Below are 18,789 nucleotides of genomic sequence, written 5' to 3'. Positions count from 1 at the left end.
CAGGGGATGAGGCGGCGGCGGCACCTGTGCTTGCTGCCACCCTGACGCCCTGACGCCCTGTGGTGCAGGGCCCTGCGCTCGGCCCGAGCGGTCCGCTCGCTCACGGGAGTGCCTGCACCGCTTTCTTGCTCACACGTGTCTGTTGGGTCCTCCAGGCTCCTGGACCTCGTCACCGTGCCGTCGGGCGAGCTCCGGCACGTGGAAGGCACCGCCATCCTGCACGTCGTGTTCGCCATCCAGCTGGACTGCGAGCTGGGCAGGGAGCTCCTGAAACACCTGAAGGTAGCGCCACACTCTCGGGGTGCCCTGGGGTCCCCAAGGAACAGGGGCGTTCGGACTGGAGCCTCTCGTGTGCCGGTCAGTGGCGGGGAGCAGGGGAGACGCTGTGGGAGGCCCCGGGTCTCAGGGATGCTCGTCTGACTCCGGAAGTGGGGACCGTGTGGCGCCTCGCATTCTCGAGCAGGTTCCACTCTAAAGCCTCGTTGTGAATGTTCTGGTTTTTAAAGAGAGGAGAACTGTTCAGCAGGAAACCGGAAACTTGATCTTAGCCCCATTATTGCATCATGTTAACTTCCACCCTGGCCTGTTCCCCGTTTATGAATTGGGGTATCGCCCGTTTCTAGGACGTTTCGAGCTTTTGTGAAATTCATCAAATATTTTCGAAGCACTAAGGGAAAAGTCAGGAGTGGTTCAAAGTCTTTCGAGGATGTCTTTTCTTCCGACCTCACGTTTTGAAGTTTTTAACCCACAGAAGAGCTGAAGTGCTTTAGCAGGATGAACATCAGTGTACCGTTCACCTGGACTCGCCGCGTCCCCCCATCGCACTGTCCCTCTCGCACACAATGTGCCTCTGGGCCGGTTGAGGGAGGGAGTCATGACGCCTGGGCCCCCTGCGTCTCCTGAGAACGAGCCTCAGCATCTTTTCGGTTTAGCGAGGCACCCAGTCTAACTTTTTGGTGCCTCACGTCCTGGGGTTGGTCTGGTGTGTTTCCTTGCGTTTGGAGTCAAGTCAGACATTGTCAGCGAGGACATGCCCTGAGGGAGGCCGGCCACGCTCGGGAGGAGCTGGGCGCCGCGTCCGGCCGCTCGGCCCTCCCACTGCAGCAGGGAGGCAGCCAGACAAGTCAATTCGATTTATGCACCAAATGTTTTTCCAGTTGGTAGCTTGTCTTTTCATTTTCTCAGAGGTGTCTTTTAAAGCACAAAAAGTTTTAATTCTGATCATGTCCAATTTATTCATTTTTTTCTTCTATAAGGTTTGCTATTAACATTGTGTATGAGGATAATCTTTGCCCGATCCAAGGTCTTGAAGATTTTCTGCTATGTTTTCTTCCAAAAGTTTTATAGTTTTAGCCCTGACGTAGTAGGTTTCTGACCCGTGGAAGGACCTTTTTTTTATTTAAATAGCGTTTCTTTTTTTTTTTTTTTTAAGATTTTATTTATTTCTAGAGAGGGAAGGGAGGGAGAAAGAGAGAGAGAGAAACATCAATGTGCGGTTGCTGGGGGCTGTGGCCTGTGGCCTGCAACCCAGGCATGTGCCCTGACTGGGAATCGAACCTGCGATGCCTTGGTTTGCAGCCCGCGCTCAAGCCACTGAGCTACGCCAGCCAGGGCAGGACCTTTTGTTTATAGGCCGTGCTGCAGGTCTAAGAGGTAAGCAATGGCTGTGTGGTTGTTCCAGGCCGGACAGCACGGGGACTGTGCTGCCGTGTGTCCCTTCGGCGTGGCCCTGCTGCTCTCCGCGACGAGGATACAGAGGTTTCGGGAACAGGTATCGCCTGCCTGCGGGCTTCCTTCTGTGCTTGACCAGGTGGACCAGAGCCTGTTTGTTCTGTTCTATTCTGTTCTGTGTTATCCTTCCCTAAACCATCCGACCGTGGCCCCGCCAGCAGCAGAGTCCTCTGAGACAGAGGGCGGGCCCACACCGCTGTCGGGGGCTGCCCGGAGCCTGTGTCAGGTACTCGGTACCTGGTCAGCCCTCCGTTTCCTGTTGTTGGCGAGCCAGGGGTGACATGGGAGTAGGGATGGAAACCTCACACAGTACAGGTTGCAAGAGCGGGGAGGGAGTTTAGCTGAGTCTTCATCGGCAGTTTTACTGTGTTGTAGCTTTTCAAGAAATTGTCCCCGTTTCAGTTGAAATTAATGTCACCAGCTAAGTTGCAAGGATGACAAGATAAAACCCTTCGCCCCTTCCTCTCGTGCGTTCCCTCCTCGCGGGTGATATCAGGGTTGGTTTTAGCCCATTTTCTCTCTTAGGTAAGGCCTGTCCTCCACTCAGTCCCCATGCAAGAGTCACAGTGTGTGTGTGACACTCCTCTAGGGAGACAGCTGTCCTGGGGCTGTGCATACGGCAGCAAGCAGGAACGGGCGCAGGGATACCACTTTCTGCTTCGTTTTTTTATGTCTTTCATTGTATTAGGTGTTTGACCTTTTAAAGGCTTTGGTGTTTAAAAGCTTTAAGGACCTTCAGCTTCTCCAAGGCTCAAAATTTCTTCAGAATCTAGTCCCTCATCGACCTTGTGTTTCAGCCATGATCTTGGACGTGGTCAAGAACAGGTGAGTTCATGAACCACACCCCAGCGGGTGCCCGAGGGATTCAGTGTTAGAAAGCGCAGTATGTTGATGGGAGGTAGGTGTAAGGGGACTCAAAGGTAATGTAAACAAAAAAATGCAATAAAAAAAAAAGGAAAAAGTCTGGTGCCATACCCACGGCCCATCAGAGAAAACTGCTGACCACAGCTGCTGACATCATGTGTCAAGGCTTCGTCCCTTGCAGTGGCCAGGCAAGCTTCTCCTGGTGGAAGGGTCCTCGCACCCCGAGGCCACCCTGGTAGCAAGAGCACGAATCCGCAATAGCGCCCTCACTCCTCTCACGGAGTCACAGCTCTGTGTGGTGGGCGAGCGAACGCGCTCACGGTTCTGTTTACCTTGCTGACGTGTGGGGCTGGTGGATGGAACGGAAGGAGCAGTTTCAGACAGCGGATGAGCAGTTTCAGGCAGACCTGTCTCAGACTGAGTTGAAAAGACTGCTAAGCTTACTGGCCGTTACTCGAATTCCAGGATCTACATTAGCTGCCGTAACAACCTTCAGCGCGCCTTGCCGTGTAATGTTCTTATTCCTTCGCGGGTATCCATTACACTTTTAAAGTCTCCTGAGCGTTCCGTTAACCCGCTCCTTCAGATGTCAGTTCTCTTTGTTGGGCTCGGTGCTTCTCTTCCAGGGCGGGGTTTTTGGTTTGGTTTGGTTTGGTATCGTGGGTCACTGGGTGTCTCCCTGTTGCTCCTGGCGGCCCCTGTTAGTCGGAGAGGGCCGCCTCTGCCTCACTGGGTCAGTCTCTGGGGTGAGGACGGCGTGGGCGAGCCAAGGGCTCATCTCCCAGCTGCGGGAGAGGGGCCTCTCACCTCCGGCGAGTCGCCATGCTCGCCGAGTGCTGCTCAGCCCGGGCCCGGGGTCCTCTACTCCCACGTCCCAGCTCGGGGCCGGCCTCACTGTTGCTCCCTTCTCGGCACGAGCCGGGGGGCTGGTGGGTCTCGGAGAAGAAAGCAGAGGAGGAAGTTGGGTGCCGTCAAGATGCATGAGCAGAACAGGCTCGCGGGAAGAGTGTTGGTCGTCCGGGTCGAGTGTGGGAAGTGTGCAGCGTGGCCAAGGAGACAAGGGTAAGGTGTTCGCCTGAGCTTCTCCTTCTCACTCAGCTGTGTCTCCTTGCAGCGTTCACAGCTGGGATCATGTGACTCAGGGCCTGGTTGAACTTGGCTTCCTTCTAATGGATTCCTATGGGCCCAAGAAGATTGTCGATGGCAGAGCTGTTGTAGCCAGCTCGGGTCCTTCCAGAACTCCGAACCAGCAGGCGTGCCAGCTGGGAGCTAACATCCTGCTGGAGACTTTCAAGGTAAGGCACGAGTTTGGCCGCCGCTTCCCAAGTTTGTTAAGTCAGATCGCACATCGGGCACGGTGTTTGCTGGGAGTCTGGGGACACAGACATGTGGGTCCTGGGACCAGAGACGGGGAGGGTAAGTGAAGCGACACAGTTCCGGGTCAACGGAGCTCTTTCTGTCCTTCCATTCGCACGAAGCAGTGTCTCCACGGGACCTCTAGTGGGCTCGTGGACACGGTGGGGTGTCCCGCTGATGCCTGGCCTGCGCACAGGCCGAGGGTGGGGCTGCGTGCTCCTGTCTTTCCAGGGGCTTCTCCTCGTGTCTGTCTGGGAAAGAAATGCTTGAGTTCCACGCGTATCAGGACTGCTCTTCGTTCTGCGTAACACGCGCTGACGCACTGTAAGCTGGAAGGTCACCGAGGAGGGTCCTGTGGGTTCTTCTGTCCTTTTCAGATCCATGAGGTGATCCGACAGGAGATCCTGGAGCAGGTCCTCAGCAGGGTTGTCGCCAGAGCGTCCTCGCCCATCAGCCATTTCTTAGGTATTGAACTGGGGAAGGGCGGCTCACGTTCTCAGCCGTGTTTTCGTTTAAGTGCCGTAATGTTTCGCTCGTGGAAAACAAACTTAAGTGCAGCAGTTCAGCGCAGTGATTGCCCGCCGGCGGCCCGCAGCTCACTGGTGCGCTCGCTGCAAGGGTTTCCGAAGCGCGCGGTCCCTGGCACGCCGTTCAGCCGGGGGGCTCTTCCCACAGCCCCGGGCTCGCGTTCCCGCCGTGTTCCCCTGCGGTGTCTGTTTTCGCTCCTGTCTCAGGTGCAGGACAGCGTCCTTCAGACAGATTCCCCCTTTCTACGGTCACTCCTTCTACGAGCTGAAGCCTGCCTCTCCGAGTCCCAGAGGCTGGAATTCCTTCTTGTCTTCTCAGATGGAGTCGGTATCTCCATTCTCTCATGCTCTCCCTCCCACTGTTCCTTTTCTCTCCTTTCTTATCCCCACCCCTCACACACTCCCACTGCCGAGCCCCTACCCTACAGCCTGGCACTTAGACCGCTGCCGCGGCTTCCTCTCCTGTCCGCGGCAGTCCATCTGAGTATCGCCGCCAGACGGGTGTTCCAGAGCACTGCCCCGGCGCTCGGGGGCCCTCGTCCTCTGGTGATAACCCTTCAGCTCCTCTCGTGGCACTTAGGATCCGTGACAGTTTGATCCGCCGTTACCTTCAGTGATTCATTCTGGTCCCTCACCCCAAGCCCATGGCATCGCCCCGTCCACTCTCCGTTGCTGCACCCGCACTCCTGCTTTCCCCAAGCACGCAGCAGCCCCCGTGGCCCGTCCTGCAGAGCCTGGCTGGGCGTCCTCCCCTCTCCGCTCTGCTGCAGCATGCCCACCGGGGATCTGCCTTTGAACTCTGTGCGGCCTCCTTTTCTGCGGTTTGCTAGGCAGTAAACTGTTGGGGATTGGTAGGCATTTGGTATTACTTTGTTATTTACCTCTTCCGTTCTTTTAAAATACACTCGGCTTCCAACTACGTTAAAATTCTTGAAGGGAGAGAGACCACGTTTTATGCCTTTGTGTGTTCAGTAGGGGACCGTCACACTTTCAGTCGCACGTAATCAAAGTGTGCACGTGTGTACCCGCTTCGCCCGGAAAGATACCGACGCCACGTGCTGCTTGTCTGGGCAGCGCAGAGGGCTCCCGTCTTTCGGGCGGGTCAGCTTTTGCCGTCTTACACTATCGCAGGAGAGGGTTAAGTATCCTGGTTACAGCTACTGTAGAAAAACGGATAGGGTCAGCAAGAAGTTGTTTATACTGCAGTGTATTTGACCCCAGAAATGAAACAAACTTTTTACCACGTCTTTCCCCATTTTTCCTTTTTTTTGAAACTGGTTATTTGCGGCAACTCATTGTAGATTCTGTTTTTCAGAACTGCTGTCGGATATCATCACGCATTCACCCTTGGTTCTCCAGAGTTGTTCTTCCAAAGTCACTGAAAGCTTTGACTACCTGTCCTTCCTGCCCCTTCCGGCTGTGCAAGGGCTGCTGAAGGCCGTGCAGGTGAGTCTCCCGCGGAGCCCGTGGGGCGGAGTGTGAGTGTGAGTGTGTGTGACTGAGAAATCCCGCTTCTCTTGATTCTGAAACTGGGCTGTGTGTTGAGGACAGCAGACTTGGAGGCACGCACAGCTAGCTCCTGTTTGGCATTTCCTATGTAGCAAGGGCGCCGCTGTCCTCACTGCTCGGGGTGCCACGCACTGGTGGGTGTGTGTAAAACAGACCCAGAGGGCCCTGGGTGAGCCAGACGACAGGACGGGGCAGAGAGGGGCTGAGGCTGGCAGACAAGCTCCCTCTGGCCTCACCCACTGCTGCCTCCCCTTGCAGCCCCTTCTCAAGGTGAGCATGGCAATGAGAGACTCCCTGATCCTCGTGCTCCGGAAGGCTATGTTCGCCAGGTAAGTCGCGCCCGTGAGACTCCGGGGCCTGGTGCCGGCCACTGTGGATAAAGTCCTCCGCCCCCCCTGCATCCTTGTAAATTGAGTTTGCGTAGCTCTCTGCTTCACTGTTGTCCCATCGTGCGTCTCCGTACAACACTGACTGGGGTTTTTTGACCCGGGAAGCCCTTGCTGTGAAATCAGCACTGTTAATGACTTCTCTGTCTGTCCCTGAGCCAGGCAGCTGGACGCCCGGAAGTCCGCGGTGGCCGGCTTCCTGCTGCTCCTGCAGAACTTCAGAGTCTTGGGCAGCCTGTCATCCTCCCAGTGCAGCCAGCCCGCCAGCCTCAGCCAGGTGAGGGTCGGCCCCCGCTCGTCGTGGGCGCACAGGTGCAGGAGCTGGTGACCTGCACGCGGGTTCCCTCCGCCGGGTTCCGGTTGTGCAGACAGTGGTGGAGCAGGGTCGGGACCATGGTGATGGGGATGGTGTCATCGCTGCTGTGATCAGTGTCACTTAACCATCATCACTGACGGCAGACCTGCGGCCGGCTGAAAGGCTCTGTGCTGTGGCAGCCGCCAGCTCGGTGCAGACCCTCGAGCTGCGGCCAGTCCCAATGGAGTCGTGCCGCACGTGTGAAATGCACGCTGGGTTTTAAAGACACAGTGCGAAATTTAAGGATGTAGACTCTGGTTGTCATGGTGAGCCCATGTGGAGATAACATTTTGGATATGTTGGGTTAAATAAAACGGAGATAATCCCATCAGCTTCTTTTAACGGGTCACTAGTAGGTTTTAAATTACGCGTGTGCGTGGCGTTTGTGGTTCATCGTGCTGGACGCCGTGCTGAGTGCTGCGGGTCCCTTAGTCTGCACGGCAGTCCTCGGAGGCCGTGCGTGTTTGTTGTAGCCCTCCCTCCTCAGCCGTGTCCTCACTTTGCACACGAGCATCTGTTAAATGCCGTGATCGGAGAAAATGAAACTTTTTACAATAATCTGGCAGTGTGGGCTTTGGAACAGTAAAATTGTCTAGTTCAAACTACATGCCACATGATTGCACACTACGGCCATCAACATGCCAGTTTCACCGGGAACCCTTTGCTGCTCTAGTGCAGCCGTGCGGGGCTCTCGCCTGCGGCGCAGATTGAACATCAGGAGCCCTGGGCATCCTTCCTGTGTCATCGCCATCTCCCTCGTAATGATGAGAAAACCGAAGCCGAGAGGGGCAGTAACTGGCCCGAGGCGATACCACCCGGACAGGCTGGAGCTGGAGCTGGACCTCCCTCGGCCCTTACGGCCCTGCTCGCATGCCAGGGGCCGGGGTCAGGGGTTACTGCTCTGTGGCTGCTGGGTGTTTCATGTAAATGAAACAAGGGGTGTTACCGTCGTGCTCGCTTGCGAAGTAAAAGCTAGTCACTTCTAACCCTTTCGGGATTTTGTGGAAGCAAAAGGCTGGGTTCTCCCAGCTACTGAGGACAGTTAAGGACGGCTTTTAGGCCTTGTGAGTGAAATGGAGTGTGTTAGGGACGGCCAGCCTGCAGAGGCGGGAAATACTCCGCTTGCTTCCCTGAGCAGCCGCCACTGCCGAGAAGCACCGCGGGCGGGGGGGCGGCGGGGGGTAGGCTTCGTCGTATAAAATGCCTAGAACTTCCCTCATCCCAAAGCGGGATCGGTTGGCCCTCGTCCCAGCCTGGTGGTGACGGGGACACCCGCCGCTGTCCCGGGCTGTGGCGTCTGGGGGAAGCCGAGCACCGAGGCTTGCCTCGCCCCCGCTCCGGGCGTCCCTTCCAGGTCCACGTGGACGTGCACGGCCGCTACAGCTCCGCCGCCAACGAGGCTTTCTGCCTGGAGATCATGGACAGCCTGCGGAGGTGCCTGGGCCAGCAGGCGGACGTCCGACTCCTGCTGTATGAGGTGAGCTGTCTCCCGCTGGCCTCCCTCGCTTCACGGTTCTTTCCCGACCGTGAAAGCACGGCACACACACGGGCTCACTCAGTCTCTGCTCGATCCCTCCCAGGGGTTCTACGACGTTCTCCGGAGGAACTCGCAGCTGGCCAGCTCCATCATGCAGACGCTGCTGTCGCAGGTGAGAGTGGGTTCCGCGGGTGCGGAAAACAGGTGGGGGCACGGGGCCTGAAGCAAGGGCGAAGGGTGTGGGTGCGCCGGAGCGGTAGAAACTCCCCTGCGTCCTTTGCACTTTTGGAAATAAGTCCCAGAAGGTGTTACGCATGAAGCGTGCCATTAGCTTGACCGGTCACCGAAGTGGCAGGCGGTCGTGAGCGCCGGTGTCTGTCCCCCTTGCCACCTGCAGCTGAAGCAGTTCTATGAGCCGCAGGCTGACGTGCTGCCCCCCCTGAAGCTGGAAGCCTGTGTTCTGACCCACGGAGATGAGATCTGCCTGCAAGAGCCACTGGTGAGACCTCATTCCCCCCGAAACCGTCACTTTTACCGTTGAGTGTCAACCCCGTGGTTGGGGCTGGTCTTCAGAAGGAGGTGCTTCTCCCTGTGGGATTCTTTCTGTGCTGCTCCCAGTGAGTTTCCGCCCTGACATCCTCCCGGCTGGCCTTTTCCGAGCTGTCCCTGCCGCCGGGTGCCTGCTGGCGCGACGTCTCTGTGTCGGCATCTCATCGTGGGGCACCCGCTCCCCGCCCTGGGCAGTTTGTCCCCCGTTTGCAGCCCTTCGATGCCGGTGCTAAATAAACGTCCTTTAGGAAGGGGGGGGTGGGGGTCACCGAGGAGCAGATGAACCCAGGGGCCGGCTTCATTTTTCTGGAGGGCGCCTGTGGTCCAGGCTGAGCTGGAACTGGCGGTCCATCGGCCCTCCAGCAGAACCGGAGCAGGCTGGTTTCCCGTTCTGGCTCTGTAGCCTCGGAAGGACGGGAGGAGAAGATAAAATTGAAACTCTCCCCCCACGTCCCCACGATTTGGAACTCGAGCTCGCAGAGTCGCCGTGTTCTGCCTTCATACCTGCACCTTCTCTGCCAGGAGGTGCCGTGGTGTCTCCCAGAGGTTCCTTCAGCGCAAACCCCCACCTTGGAACAGCCTCCGGGACCCAGAGCGCCAGGGAGGGTCTGGCTGCCCAGCCCGGCTCCCCGGTGTCCGCGCCGGGTCAGAGGCAGCACGCCAGGTGCTGCCGTCGGGGGCGCAGCTGCTTGTGAAGCCAATTCCTCGGGGAGAGGCCAGAAACCGTGCCTCTGCATACTCTGTGTGTTCGGGTTTTTTCCAGTTGTGTTAATTCGTATTGGGTTACTTGGTGGTGCTAGCGAATACCTTCCTTGCAGACGAGACATACTTGTTGATTGGCGTCAGCTCCACCAGTTAGCCCTGAGCACTCGCGAACGCGTCATTACCACTTCCTTCTGCAGGACCATCTGCTGTGCTGTGTTCAGCACTGCCTGGCCTGGTACAAGAGCAGGGTGATGCCCCTGCAGCAGGAGGAGGAGGAGGAGGAGGGATTCTACCAGGAGCTGGACGACGTGCTGGAGTCCGTCACGAACAGAATGATCAAGAGCGAGCTGGAGGACTTCGAGCTGGTAGTGGCCGGGGCCCGGGTCTGTTGCGCGGTGGAGGCTCTGCGCAGCCCGTTAGCGTTCACTGCTGTGTCTTCCAGGACAAGTCAGCGGACTTTTCTCAGAGCACCGGTGTCGGCCTCAAGAATAACATCTGTGCTTCTCTCGTGATGGGAGTCTGTGAGGTGCTCATGGAGTATAACTTCTCCACCAGTAACTTCAGGTAAGGAATCGGTGTGGCTGTAGCGGCAGTTTCCCTGGGACTCCGTTTGATGGGACTGGGGTTTTGTTCTGTTTTTTTTTTTTTTTTTTTTTTTTTCTGAGCTCTAACACTGGGCTAGGTATCGAACAGATTCCAGAGCGTGGCCCCGTCTCTGGTATCGACATCTAGCCCGAGAGCAGACACTGTTCGTCCAGCCAGAGAACTCCCAGGCCTGTCTACGCCAGACAGGCTGGTGAACGCCGTGCCCCCGGCAGGCTTCCGTCCATTCGGGGTTCCCCAGACCCGGACTCGAGCACTCCGCGTGGTCAGAGGGGCCTTTTGATTGGTGGCGGTGTCGGGCTTCGTGCTCTCTATTGGCCGGTCCGGAGAAGGCAGGGAAGAATAACCCAGACCGAGCGGCAGGGCCGGGAGTCCCCCGTCCGCAGCGAAGGCCCATTCGCATGCGACGACGTCGTGTCTGAGCTGTAGGAGCACTGTGACTTCCCTATGACCGACCGTGTGTGACACGGGGCCGCAGCGTCCTGACGCTTGTCCTTGGCCGTCTCTCTCTCCCTTCGCACAGTAAGAACAAGTTCGAGGACGTCCTGAGCTTGTTTACGTGTTACAAGAGACTCTCTGACATCCTTCACGAAAAAGCTGGTAAAGGCAAAACCAAAACGGCCTGCAAGACCACTGACAGTTTTTTGTCCCTGAAGTTCGTGTCCGATCTTCTCACCGCCCTCTTCAGGTAAGGCCCCCACGGGGCGCCGGAGGGGGCCGCACAGCGAGGGCGCGCCCGCGGACCTGTGTGGGCATCGTTACCTGGCTGGGGTTCGTGATTCTTGCTGCACACGTGTGTTTCTGAGTTTTGTGAGAGCGTTTCAGCAGCTACGTGGAGCCCCAGGAAGGGGCTGTGGGAACCTCTGACAGCCGGTCAGTCAGAAGTGCAGATAACAGCCAGACGGTCTTCCGGAACCTCTGGGACACGGCCAGGGTGCTGCCTGGCCTGGCAGCTGGTGCCTGAAGTGGGGGGTGAGGGGAGGCTGGCAGGACTGACCTGGAACCTGTGGGGTCTCTGCACTCTGCAGGTGGGCAGTGTCGGGGCAGAGCTGACCGCTCAGACACTCTGCTGGTGTCTGAGAGTTGGCCTGGTGGCGTGGGGCAGAAGTCACCCCCACACACGCAGGGGATAGGGTCTGGGGAAGGTAATTTGGGCAGTCTTGGCACGGGCTCGGGCCTGGGGTCCAGTCTGCGGAGCCCACACTGGGTGCTGCAGCTCTGGGCAGTCCCTGGAGAGCCCAGTTCCAGGTCCCAGGAACAGTCAGGGACCGTCTCTCTTTCCCTCCCTCCCTCTCCCCTCCTCCTCCTTCCCTCCCCCTCCCCAGGGACAGTGCCCAAAGCCACGAGGAGAGCCTGTCTGTGCTCAGGTCCAACGGTGAGTTCATGCGCTATGCGGTCGGCGTGGCCCTGCGGAAGGCGCAGCAGCTCAAGGAGACGGGGCGCGTGAGTGGCCCCGACGGCCAGAACGCAGACAAGATCTTCCAGAACCTCTGCGACATAACTCGGTAAGGCGCGCCCCCCCCCGAGGCCTGGCCCTCGGGCTGCAGGCCCTCCCAGGAGGAGTGACTGGGGCAAGTCTGAAGTCAGGGGACAGAGAGGACTCACGCTCCGGGTGTCAGGGCTTCCTCGTACGGGTGCTGCGTCTGAGACGGCGTGGAACGGGCAGAGTCGGGGGCAGAGTGGACAGTTCAGAAATAACACACTTTATGGTTACCTGGGTTACCTGACCTGACAAGCCTGCTGAGGTGATTTAATGGGGAAAGAAGGTCTTCTCTACAAATGGTTTTGGAATGAGTATTCATATGCAAAAAACCCCCAAACTTTTTTTATCCATGTCTCAACTCATCTGCAAAATATTAACTTGAAATTGATCAGAGACATAAATGTAAAGAAGAGAAAAATCTTTTTGATCTTGTTTTAAGTAAAGATTTCTTAGGTGTGACACCAGAAGCACAGTCTTTTTAAGTAATTGTGCCCTTTGAAAAACACTCAGGGAAATTACAAGATAAGCCCCAGATTGAGAGAAGACATTTGCAAATCACCTCTGGTGAAGGGATGGTCATCAGAGCCCAGAAAGAAGCCTTTTTTCCAATTAAAAAAAAAAGGCCAAGTTGAAAAGTGGGTGAAAGGTTGGACACCTTAGCGGAGAAGAGACGTAGACGCAGCCACACGAGGGCAGAAGAGGGTGCACATAGCTCTCCAGTGCGGACACGCGCATGAAGGGCGCAGGGACCCAGCCGCCACGTGTCTGTCGGGCGCCTGAACATGGAGAGGCCGACTGGGCCTCATGCTGCCCTGGGTGGGGAGGGGCCGGGACGGCACAGCCGCTCCGGAAGGCGGTCGGGCAGCTTCCCAGAAGGGCCCTCCCAGGAGGAGTCTGGGAGGACTCCTGGCCCTGCCGCGTGGCCTGCACATGCCGCTCCTCGGGAGACACGAGAGCACAGACCCAGGTCGGGGGCCTGCCTGCAGCAGCTGCCCCTGCGGTGGCAGAACACGAACATGGGAGCAGCCTGCGTGCCCGCCAGCAGACGGCTGACAGGACGGGTGGCTGTGGCACATCCACGCTTCGGGGTGACTTGGGACGAGCTGCCGACACGTGCAGCCGCACAGGTGGCTCTCGGAAGCGAACAGTCAGGAACAGAGCCTGACTCCCAAGGCTGCGCGCTCTGTGGTGCCCTTTCACGTAACGATTTGTCGGTAAAACCGTGGGGACGGGGACGAAGGGATCGGTGGTCGCCTGGGGAACCAGGGAGAGAGGACCGACCACAGAGGAGTGCGAAGGAGCTTTCCGGGTGACGGCAGTGTCTTGAGTGTGGGGTGATCACACACGTCGGGTTTGTTAAATTTCACGGAGCTGTGCGCCCGTCTGCGGGGTGTGAAGTTGACCGTGCGGAACTTGCACCTCAGGGAGGCTGGCTGTAACAGTAACAATACCCCCCTCTGCCCGTGCAGGGTCCTGCTCTGGAGGTACACGTCCGTCCCCACCTGCGTGGAAGAGTCGGGGCGGAAGGAGAGAGGGAGGAGCGTCTCGCTGCTGTGCCTGGAGGGCGTGCAGAGGATCCTGAGCGCCGTGCAGCAGTTCTTCCCGCCCCGGGTGCCCCTGCTCCTCCGCGCGCTGGGTGGGCCTCCCGTTCTCCTCCTTAACCGGGCCTCTGGACCCTGTTTATTAACCCGTCAGAGGTCACGTGAGGACAGTCCTGCTGTTGCTGGCGGGTGACCGTGGGTTCGGAATCGGCATTCACTGGATCCCACGTGACCACAAATAGTGACTGGAACACGGAACGTGGTGAAAATGAGGAAATTGCAGAATTTCTCTTCCGAATATATTTAAATCTGTCTCTGGATTTTCGACTTTCTAAAATTTTAGCTGTTAAAGCGAAAACGCACAGTAAGTCCGTTTCAAAGAAGGTGAGCTCTTTTCCTTCCCTAGACGTCCCGGACAGCGAGGGCGAGGAGGCGGACGTCAGCGTCACCCAGCGGGCCGCGTTCCAGATCCGGCAGTTCCAGGTGAGCGGCCTGGGCGGCTGCCAGCCTGGCCCAGGGGTCCTGGCAGAGGGGCTGTCCACGTGGCCGGCTGGTGGGAACAGCCGACAGGGAACAAGTAGGACAGGGACTTTTTCTGAGTCATCATCCAAGCAAGAGGACGGAGCTCTTAGAATGGAAGGGTCCGCGTTTAAGAGGGGGCTGGGCCGGTGTGTGGGAAGCCGGCCCACCCTGCCGCAGTCAGTGCCTCCAGGGCCCACTCTTGGGGTTGGCACGCGGAGGCAGCAGGAGCCGGGGAGGGGTGGGGTGTGTCTTGTGTCCCTGGTGTCAGATGTGCAGAAAGACTGGACAGCGAAGCCTGTTAGTTTCTAACCATGAGGTCCGTCCGTGGCCACAATTCCAGGGTCTTTTTGAGGTTCCCACTTCAGAGTGTCCCAGGGACTGTGCAGGTGCCAGGGATCACACCTCGAGACAGGACTCACGTGGGGGTGGGGAAGAGGCGCACCAAGGGCAGAGCGTTTCAGGCGGTGCGAGGGGAGGAGGAGGGGCAGGCGGAGGGTGTGAGGGGAGCGCCGGGGCCCTCGGGTGGGCTTCGGGGGGCTGTGAACCCCCCAGGCCTGGGCGCACAGCCGTTCCTGACGTGTGTGGGACGGGGCGGGGGGTCCGCCCGCCCGCAGGCAGGTTTTTAAGGAAACACTCATGTTGGTGGTGGAAAGCAGGGCAGGAAAGGAGCTGTGGATCGAGTTTAGGTTCCGATTCTGTCCTCTTGGGATCTGGGTGGGTCTGGATGCTCCGTGTCCCAGCCCGGGGAGTCTCCGGCTGGACGCTTCTTCTCCCGGGCACGGACGAGTCTGCCGACACGGCTCCGTGTGCTTTCCTCCCTCAGAGGGCCTTGTCGAACTTGCTCAGCAACCAGGAGGAAGACTTCAACAGCAAAGAAGCCTCCCTCCTCGTCAGCATCCTCTCCGGCCTGTCCAGGCTGCTGGAGCCCGCCTCCCCTCAGGTGCGTGCGCCCCGCTCCCCCTCGAGGCTGGGGGCACTGCGTCTGGCAGGAACGTGTCCGAGTGTCCGCTCCACGTGCAGCTTATTTTAACTGTCATCCTGAGCTGTGCTCCCGAGTTACCGTGAGATCTGGGAGGCGTACCCGGTCCTGCGTGGTGCGTCTGCCGTGACGTAGGTGCCCGTGGCCGACAGGGCGGGAGCGCGGCTGCCGCGTGGCTGCCGTCCACGCCCGCAGTGAGCACCGCGGGAGAACGTCTTCGCTTGGGCGCCTCCCCCTTCCATACCTGTGCTTTCACTCCCTCTTCCTGTTTCCTCTTTTTCAAGTTGGAAACACGTCAGTTATTTAGAGAGTAGGGGACGTTCAGCAGGTGCCTTCCTCAGCAGGGTTAGCTGGTGCTGATTTGGGGACAGGTGCAACAGGGTCATTGGGCCAGGGAGGGATGGCGAGGACCCAGGAGCAGAGCGGCCCTGCCGGGGTGAGCTGTGTGGGTCAGCGTGCGGCTGTGTCGGCGTGTCGGCGTGGGGTGTGGTGCGCGAGAGCGCTCACGCCCAGAGGAGGCGGAGCAGGGCTGAGTTCTGGGGCTCAGCTGCACTCGGGAGTGACCTCCCAACGGCCTGACGGAGAAAATCCTCGAGCGCCCAGGGCCCACCCCGTGCTTCTCCTGCATCACTGCCTGACCCGGTGGGGAGCCTCGCCGGAGCCCTGGGCGCGGGCGCCCCGGTGGGCCCCTGCTTCAGGAGGGCGGGCCTTTGGGAGACGCAGGCCGGGGTGTCAGGTGCGAGAGCTGGAGAGCGGGCCTGATTATTCCACCCTCTGAGCTCAGACGGCCGGGGGCCGGGGAAGCACCTGGCGGGCTCACCCCCACTCTCACTCCATCCCGTCATCCTGTGCTCGCTGCGGAGCGCAGGGGCCTGGGAAAGACCTGCGGTGACAGGGGGCGAGGCGGGGGCGTCGGGGGTGGGGAACGAATGGGTTTGGGAAGGCTGATACACCCAGGAAACGTTAGTTTAAAGTCCATCACCTCCTAGCCCCAGCCCTTTCAGGGGGTCTTTTTCGATTTTATTTTAAACAGGTCGTAAGGTCCTAGTATCTAAAAACCAGAGATTATAAAAATATTCCTAGCACGTGGTCTCCTTTCTACCCTGTTCCTGCCGCCCACCCGGTCAGCTCCTCCTCCCCCCAAATGAGCAGATACCTTCTAGAAAGATGACGAGGCCCTCCAGGGTTTCTGTGTTCCTGCAGAAGCAGGTAGGAGTAGAGACCCTTCTGCCTGTCCCTGCCCTTCACACAGAAGAGTGTTCCTCCTCCTCCTCCTGGTGACATGTCACACTCTGCCTGGGGACCTTTGAATGCCAGTTCACAGAGAGCTCCCAGGGTTAGGCTGTGGACTGACCGTGCCCCGGAGACCAAGAGCGAGTCCCCGGCTGCCTGGCACTGCGGGGTCCCCGCGGCTGAAGGCCTGTGGGGGGCGCTGCTGGAGCAGACGGCTCCGGCCACGCAGGCTCCTCCTCCGCCTGAGAAAACTGTGTGGGTTTTGCCTCTTTCTCTTTTTCTTCTCCCACTCCCTTCTAGCCACCTCCAGCCTCTGGGCTCTTAAAGACCAGTTCTACTGTTCTTACGGCCAGGATCTTCTCCCCTGCACCTCTCCACTGACCTAATGTCCTTAAAGACGCCTCCAGACAGTGGGGCGTGGGAAGGAGCACGGGCACTGCCGCCCCAGACGTGGCTGTAGGGGAGGGGGAGGCGCGCGGGTGAGCACGCAGACCTGACCCCGGGGGTCGGGCCCCTCCTGAGGGCCGGGCCTGCGAGTCTCGTGCGCTGCAGGGCGAGGAGAGCGCTCCTGACGCTCCTGGCTGCGGGCGGACTTCCTGCTCGCCCCGGTGGGAGCGCGTCAGACCCAGACACGAGTGTGTGAGGGGGGCGGCTGGAATCGGACGGGTGCAGGGCTCCTCCAGGCCCGCCTCCGGCCGGGTTTGCTAACAACGTCCGACTGGTCTCCAGTTTGTGCAGATGCTGTCCTGGACGACCAAGGTTTGCAAGGAGAACAGCCGGGGTGAGTCTCGCCCCACATTCCTGCTTTCAGGCTTTGTTTGGGGTCGTCCTCTCCAAACAGCACGCACCTGTGCGGCCGAGTGGCCAGAACGGGACGGCCGCACGGCACTGACGCCGAGTGGGGGACGGTGCGGAGCAGCTGGGCCGCTCGCTCACGGCTGGCGGGGCTGCTGACGGCCACGCTCACGTGTGCTTCTGGCCGGCTGGCCGTTCCCGCCGCAGCACCCCCTCGGAGAGGAGACCAGCCCAGGTGGTCTTCAGGGTGGGGGCAGAGGGGCTGTGGTCAAAACCACACGCTGCTAGATGCGAGGTCAGAGGTCAGGGGAGCCGATTCCTCCGAGGGGCAGTGAGGCAGGGGCCTTGGGGGTGCTGGTTCCAGTGGTCGGTCAGGGCTGCCTCGTAACGGGAACATCTCCCTCCTCCGGGCCGTGGAGGGACGTGCGAGTCGGTGGGTGAGCGGCGTGGGGCGCGGGGGCAGCGCTGGGGCGCTGTGCCCAGCAGGACGAGTGCAGGCTCCACCCGAGTCACCGCCCCGGGGCCCTGACTGTGCTCTGGCCCGTGGTGCCTCTCTCCTTCCCGCCCCAGAGGACGCCCTGTTCTGCAAGGGCCTGATGACCCTGCTGCTCAGCCTCCACGCTGCGTGCAAGAGCCCCGTGGCCCTGCTGCGCGACCTGTCCCAGGACGTGCACGGGCACCTGGGAGACATAGACGAGGTGCCGCGGCGAGCCCCCCGCGCAGCGCCCGGGCCGGGGTGGGGGCCGGCCGCGGGCCCCCCTCACGGCACGCTTCTCTGTCCCGCCCCAGGACGTGGAGGTGGAGAAAACCGACCACTTTGCGATGGTGAATTTCAGAACAGCGGCCCCTACTGTGTGTGTGAGTCGTCGCCCCGGAGCCCCGGGAAGCCGCCTTGTGCTCTTGCCCTTCTGTTTCTCGGGGGGGTCCGTCACACGGGCCCCCGCCCTGAGGCCTGGGACCCGCCGCGGTGGCCGGGGTCCTGCTGGGACGCCAGCCGCCGGGTGCAGCCAGCCGTGGTGGGCGTTCTTCTCTTTCCCAGTTGCTGATTCTGAGTCAGGCTGAGAAGGTTCTAGAAGAAGTGGACTGGCTAATCACCAAGCTCAAGGGACAAGTGAGCCAAGAGACCTCGTCAGGTAAGGTTCGCGCCAGGGTGGGGCTCGGGAGTCGTGACGAGAGCGAAGGCACCCAGACCCCGCCTGGGCCCGCGCACGACTGTCCGAGCTGACCGTGGACAGCGCTGCGGCTCGTGACCGCTGCTGTCCACTCGCGCTGCGTGGCCGGTCGCAGGCCCACCGCCCTGCACACTCCCTAGCTCACTCCCCGGGTGGGGGTTGATTTCTAACCCTCCCTCGCTCCCACCAGAGGAGAAGGCTGGTTGGGCTTGAACGTGGCGATTTCGTTTCCCTGCAGAAGCCTCTTCCCAGGAGACCCCTCCCAACCTCCCCGGGGAGAAGGCCGTCGTCCTGCAGCTGGGCACGCTGCTGACGCTCTTCCACGAGCTGGTGCAGACGGCCCTGCCCTCGGGCAGCTGCGTGGACGCCTTGCTGAGGGCCCTCTGCAAGATGTACACCGTGCTCACGGCCCTCGTCCGATACGTGAGTGACCGGGAGCGGCCGGGTCACTGCCATGGGGGCCCAGCCAGGCCGGAGGCCGGGCCGCGTCCTGCTTCGGTCTCCACAGGCCAGGAACCGGCAGTTCACGGCCCAGTTTGGAACCTGCCCTCAGAGGCCCTTGTCCCCTCGGCCTGTGTGGGTGCGGCTCCTGTGTAAGAGTGAATGCCCCTTCCACCACCTTCCGGGGCTGCGCCTAACCTGTAGCTGCAGAATTCAGCCGGGTTCCCCACTGCAGAAACAAGCTGCAGTATTTCGGCCAGTCTGGGCACTAACAGAGGTGTTGGTTCCCTTGTTTTCGCCTTTAACAGGTAGATAGGTGTTCAGTGCTTTACAAGTCAGGTACTGGGGTGGGCAGGAAGTTCATGTTTTAAAACCAGAAGGCATGTTCTCCGTGGAGTTGAAGTTAATGCGTGTTTGTATCTGTCAGCAAAAACCGTTTCCTTGCACACGAACGTCGTGGTCCTCCGCCGACGGACCCGCAGAGGGCGGTGGCCTGCCCTGCACACGGAGGCACGGATGGGCCGGCGAGGCCCCCAGCTCCGAGGGCCTGCGGCTCTGGCT

The 18,789-nt window shown here is 59.7% G+C and overlaps 1 protein-coding gene across 1 annotated transcript in view; it reads left to right on the top strand.

The window, feature by feature from the left end:
* The window catches only part of FANCI (FA complementation group I), a 31,124-nt gene that overhangs the window by 7,692 nt on the left and 4,643 nt on the right, over nt 1-18,789 (top strand). Inside the window, exons 10-32 of the mRNA XM_045824722.1 lie at nt 156-282; nt 1,682-1,771; nt 2,420-2,556; nt 3,710-3,890; nt 4,329-4,416; nt 5,794-5,924; nt 6,246-6,316; nt 6,536-6,650; nt 8,083-8,205; nt 8,309-8,377; nt 8,603-8,704; nt 9,657-9,824; nt 9,902-10,023; nt 10,586-10,750; nt 11,388-11,567; nt 13,015-13,181; nt 13,493-13,569; nt 14,432-14,548; nt 16,550-16,601; nt 17,186-17,313; nt 17,405-17,473; nt 17,655-17,748; nt 18,026-18,210. Of these exons, the coding sequence (XP_045680678.1) occupies nt 156-282; nt 1,682-1,771; nt 2,420-2,556; nt 3,710-3,890; nt 4,329-4,416; nt 5,794-5,924; nt 6,246-6,316; nt 6,536-6,650; nt 8,083-8,205; nt 8,309-8,377; nt 8,603-8,704; nt 9,657-9,824; nt 9,902-10,023; nt 10,586-10,750; nt 11,388-11,567; nt 13,015-13,181; nt 13,493-13,569; nt 14,432-14,548; nt 16,550-16,601; nt 17,186-17,313; nt 17,405-17,473; nt 17,655-17,748; nt 18,026-18,210 (2,758 nt within the window). The remainder of the gene's footprint in view (nt 1-155; nt 283-1,681; nt 1,772-2,419; nt 2,557-3,709; nt 3,891-4,328; nt 4,417-5,793; nt 5,925-6,245; nt 6,317-6,535; nt 6,651-8,082; nt 8,206-8,308; nt 8,378-8,602; nt 8,705-9,656; nt 9,825-9,901; nt 10,024-10,585; nt 10,751-11,387; nt 11,568-13,014; nt 13,182-13,492; nt 13,570-14,431; nt 14,549-16,549; nt 16,602-17,185; nt 17,314-17,404; nt 17,474-17,654; nt 17,749-18,025; nt 18,211-18,789) is intronic.

The sequence above is a fragment of the Phyllostomus hastatus genome, unplaced genomic scaffold, assembly GCF_019186645.2.
Source record: "Phyllostomus hastatus isolate PE091 unplaced genomic scaffold, TTU_PhHast_1.1 phas_scaffold_555, whole genome shotgun sequence".
NCBI lineage: Eukaryota > Metazoa > Chordata > Mammalia > Chiroptera > Phyllostomidae > Phyllostomus > Phyllostomus hastatus.
Note: the sequence above shows the minus strand (reverse complement) of the source record. Positions and strands in the feature narration are given on the sequence as shown.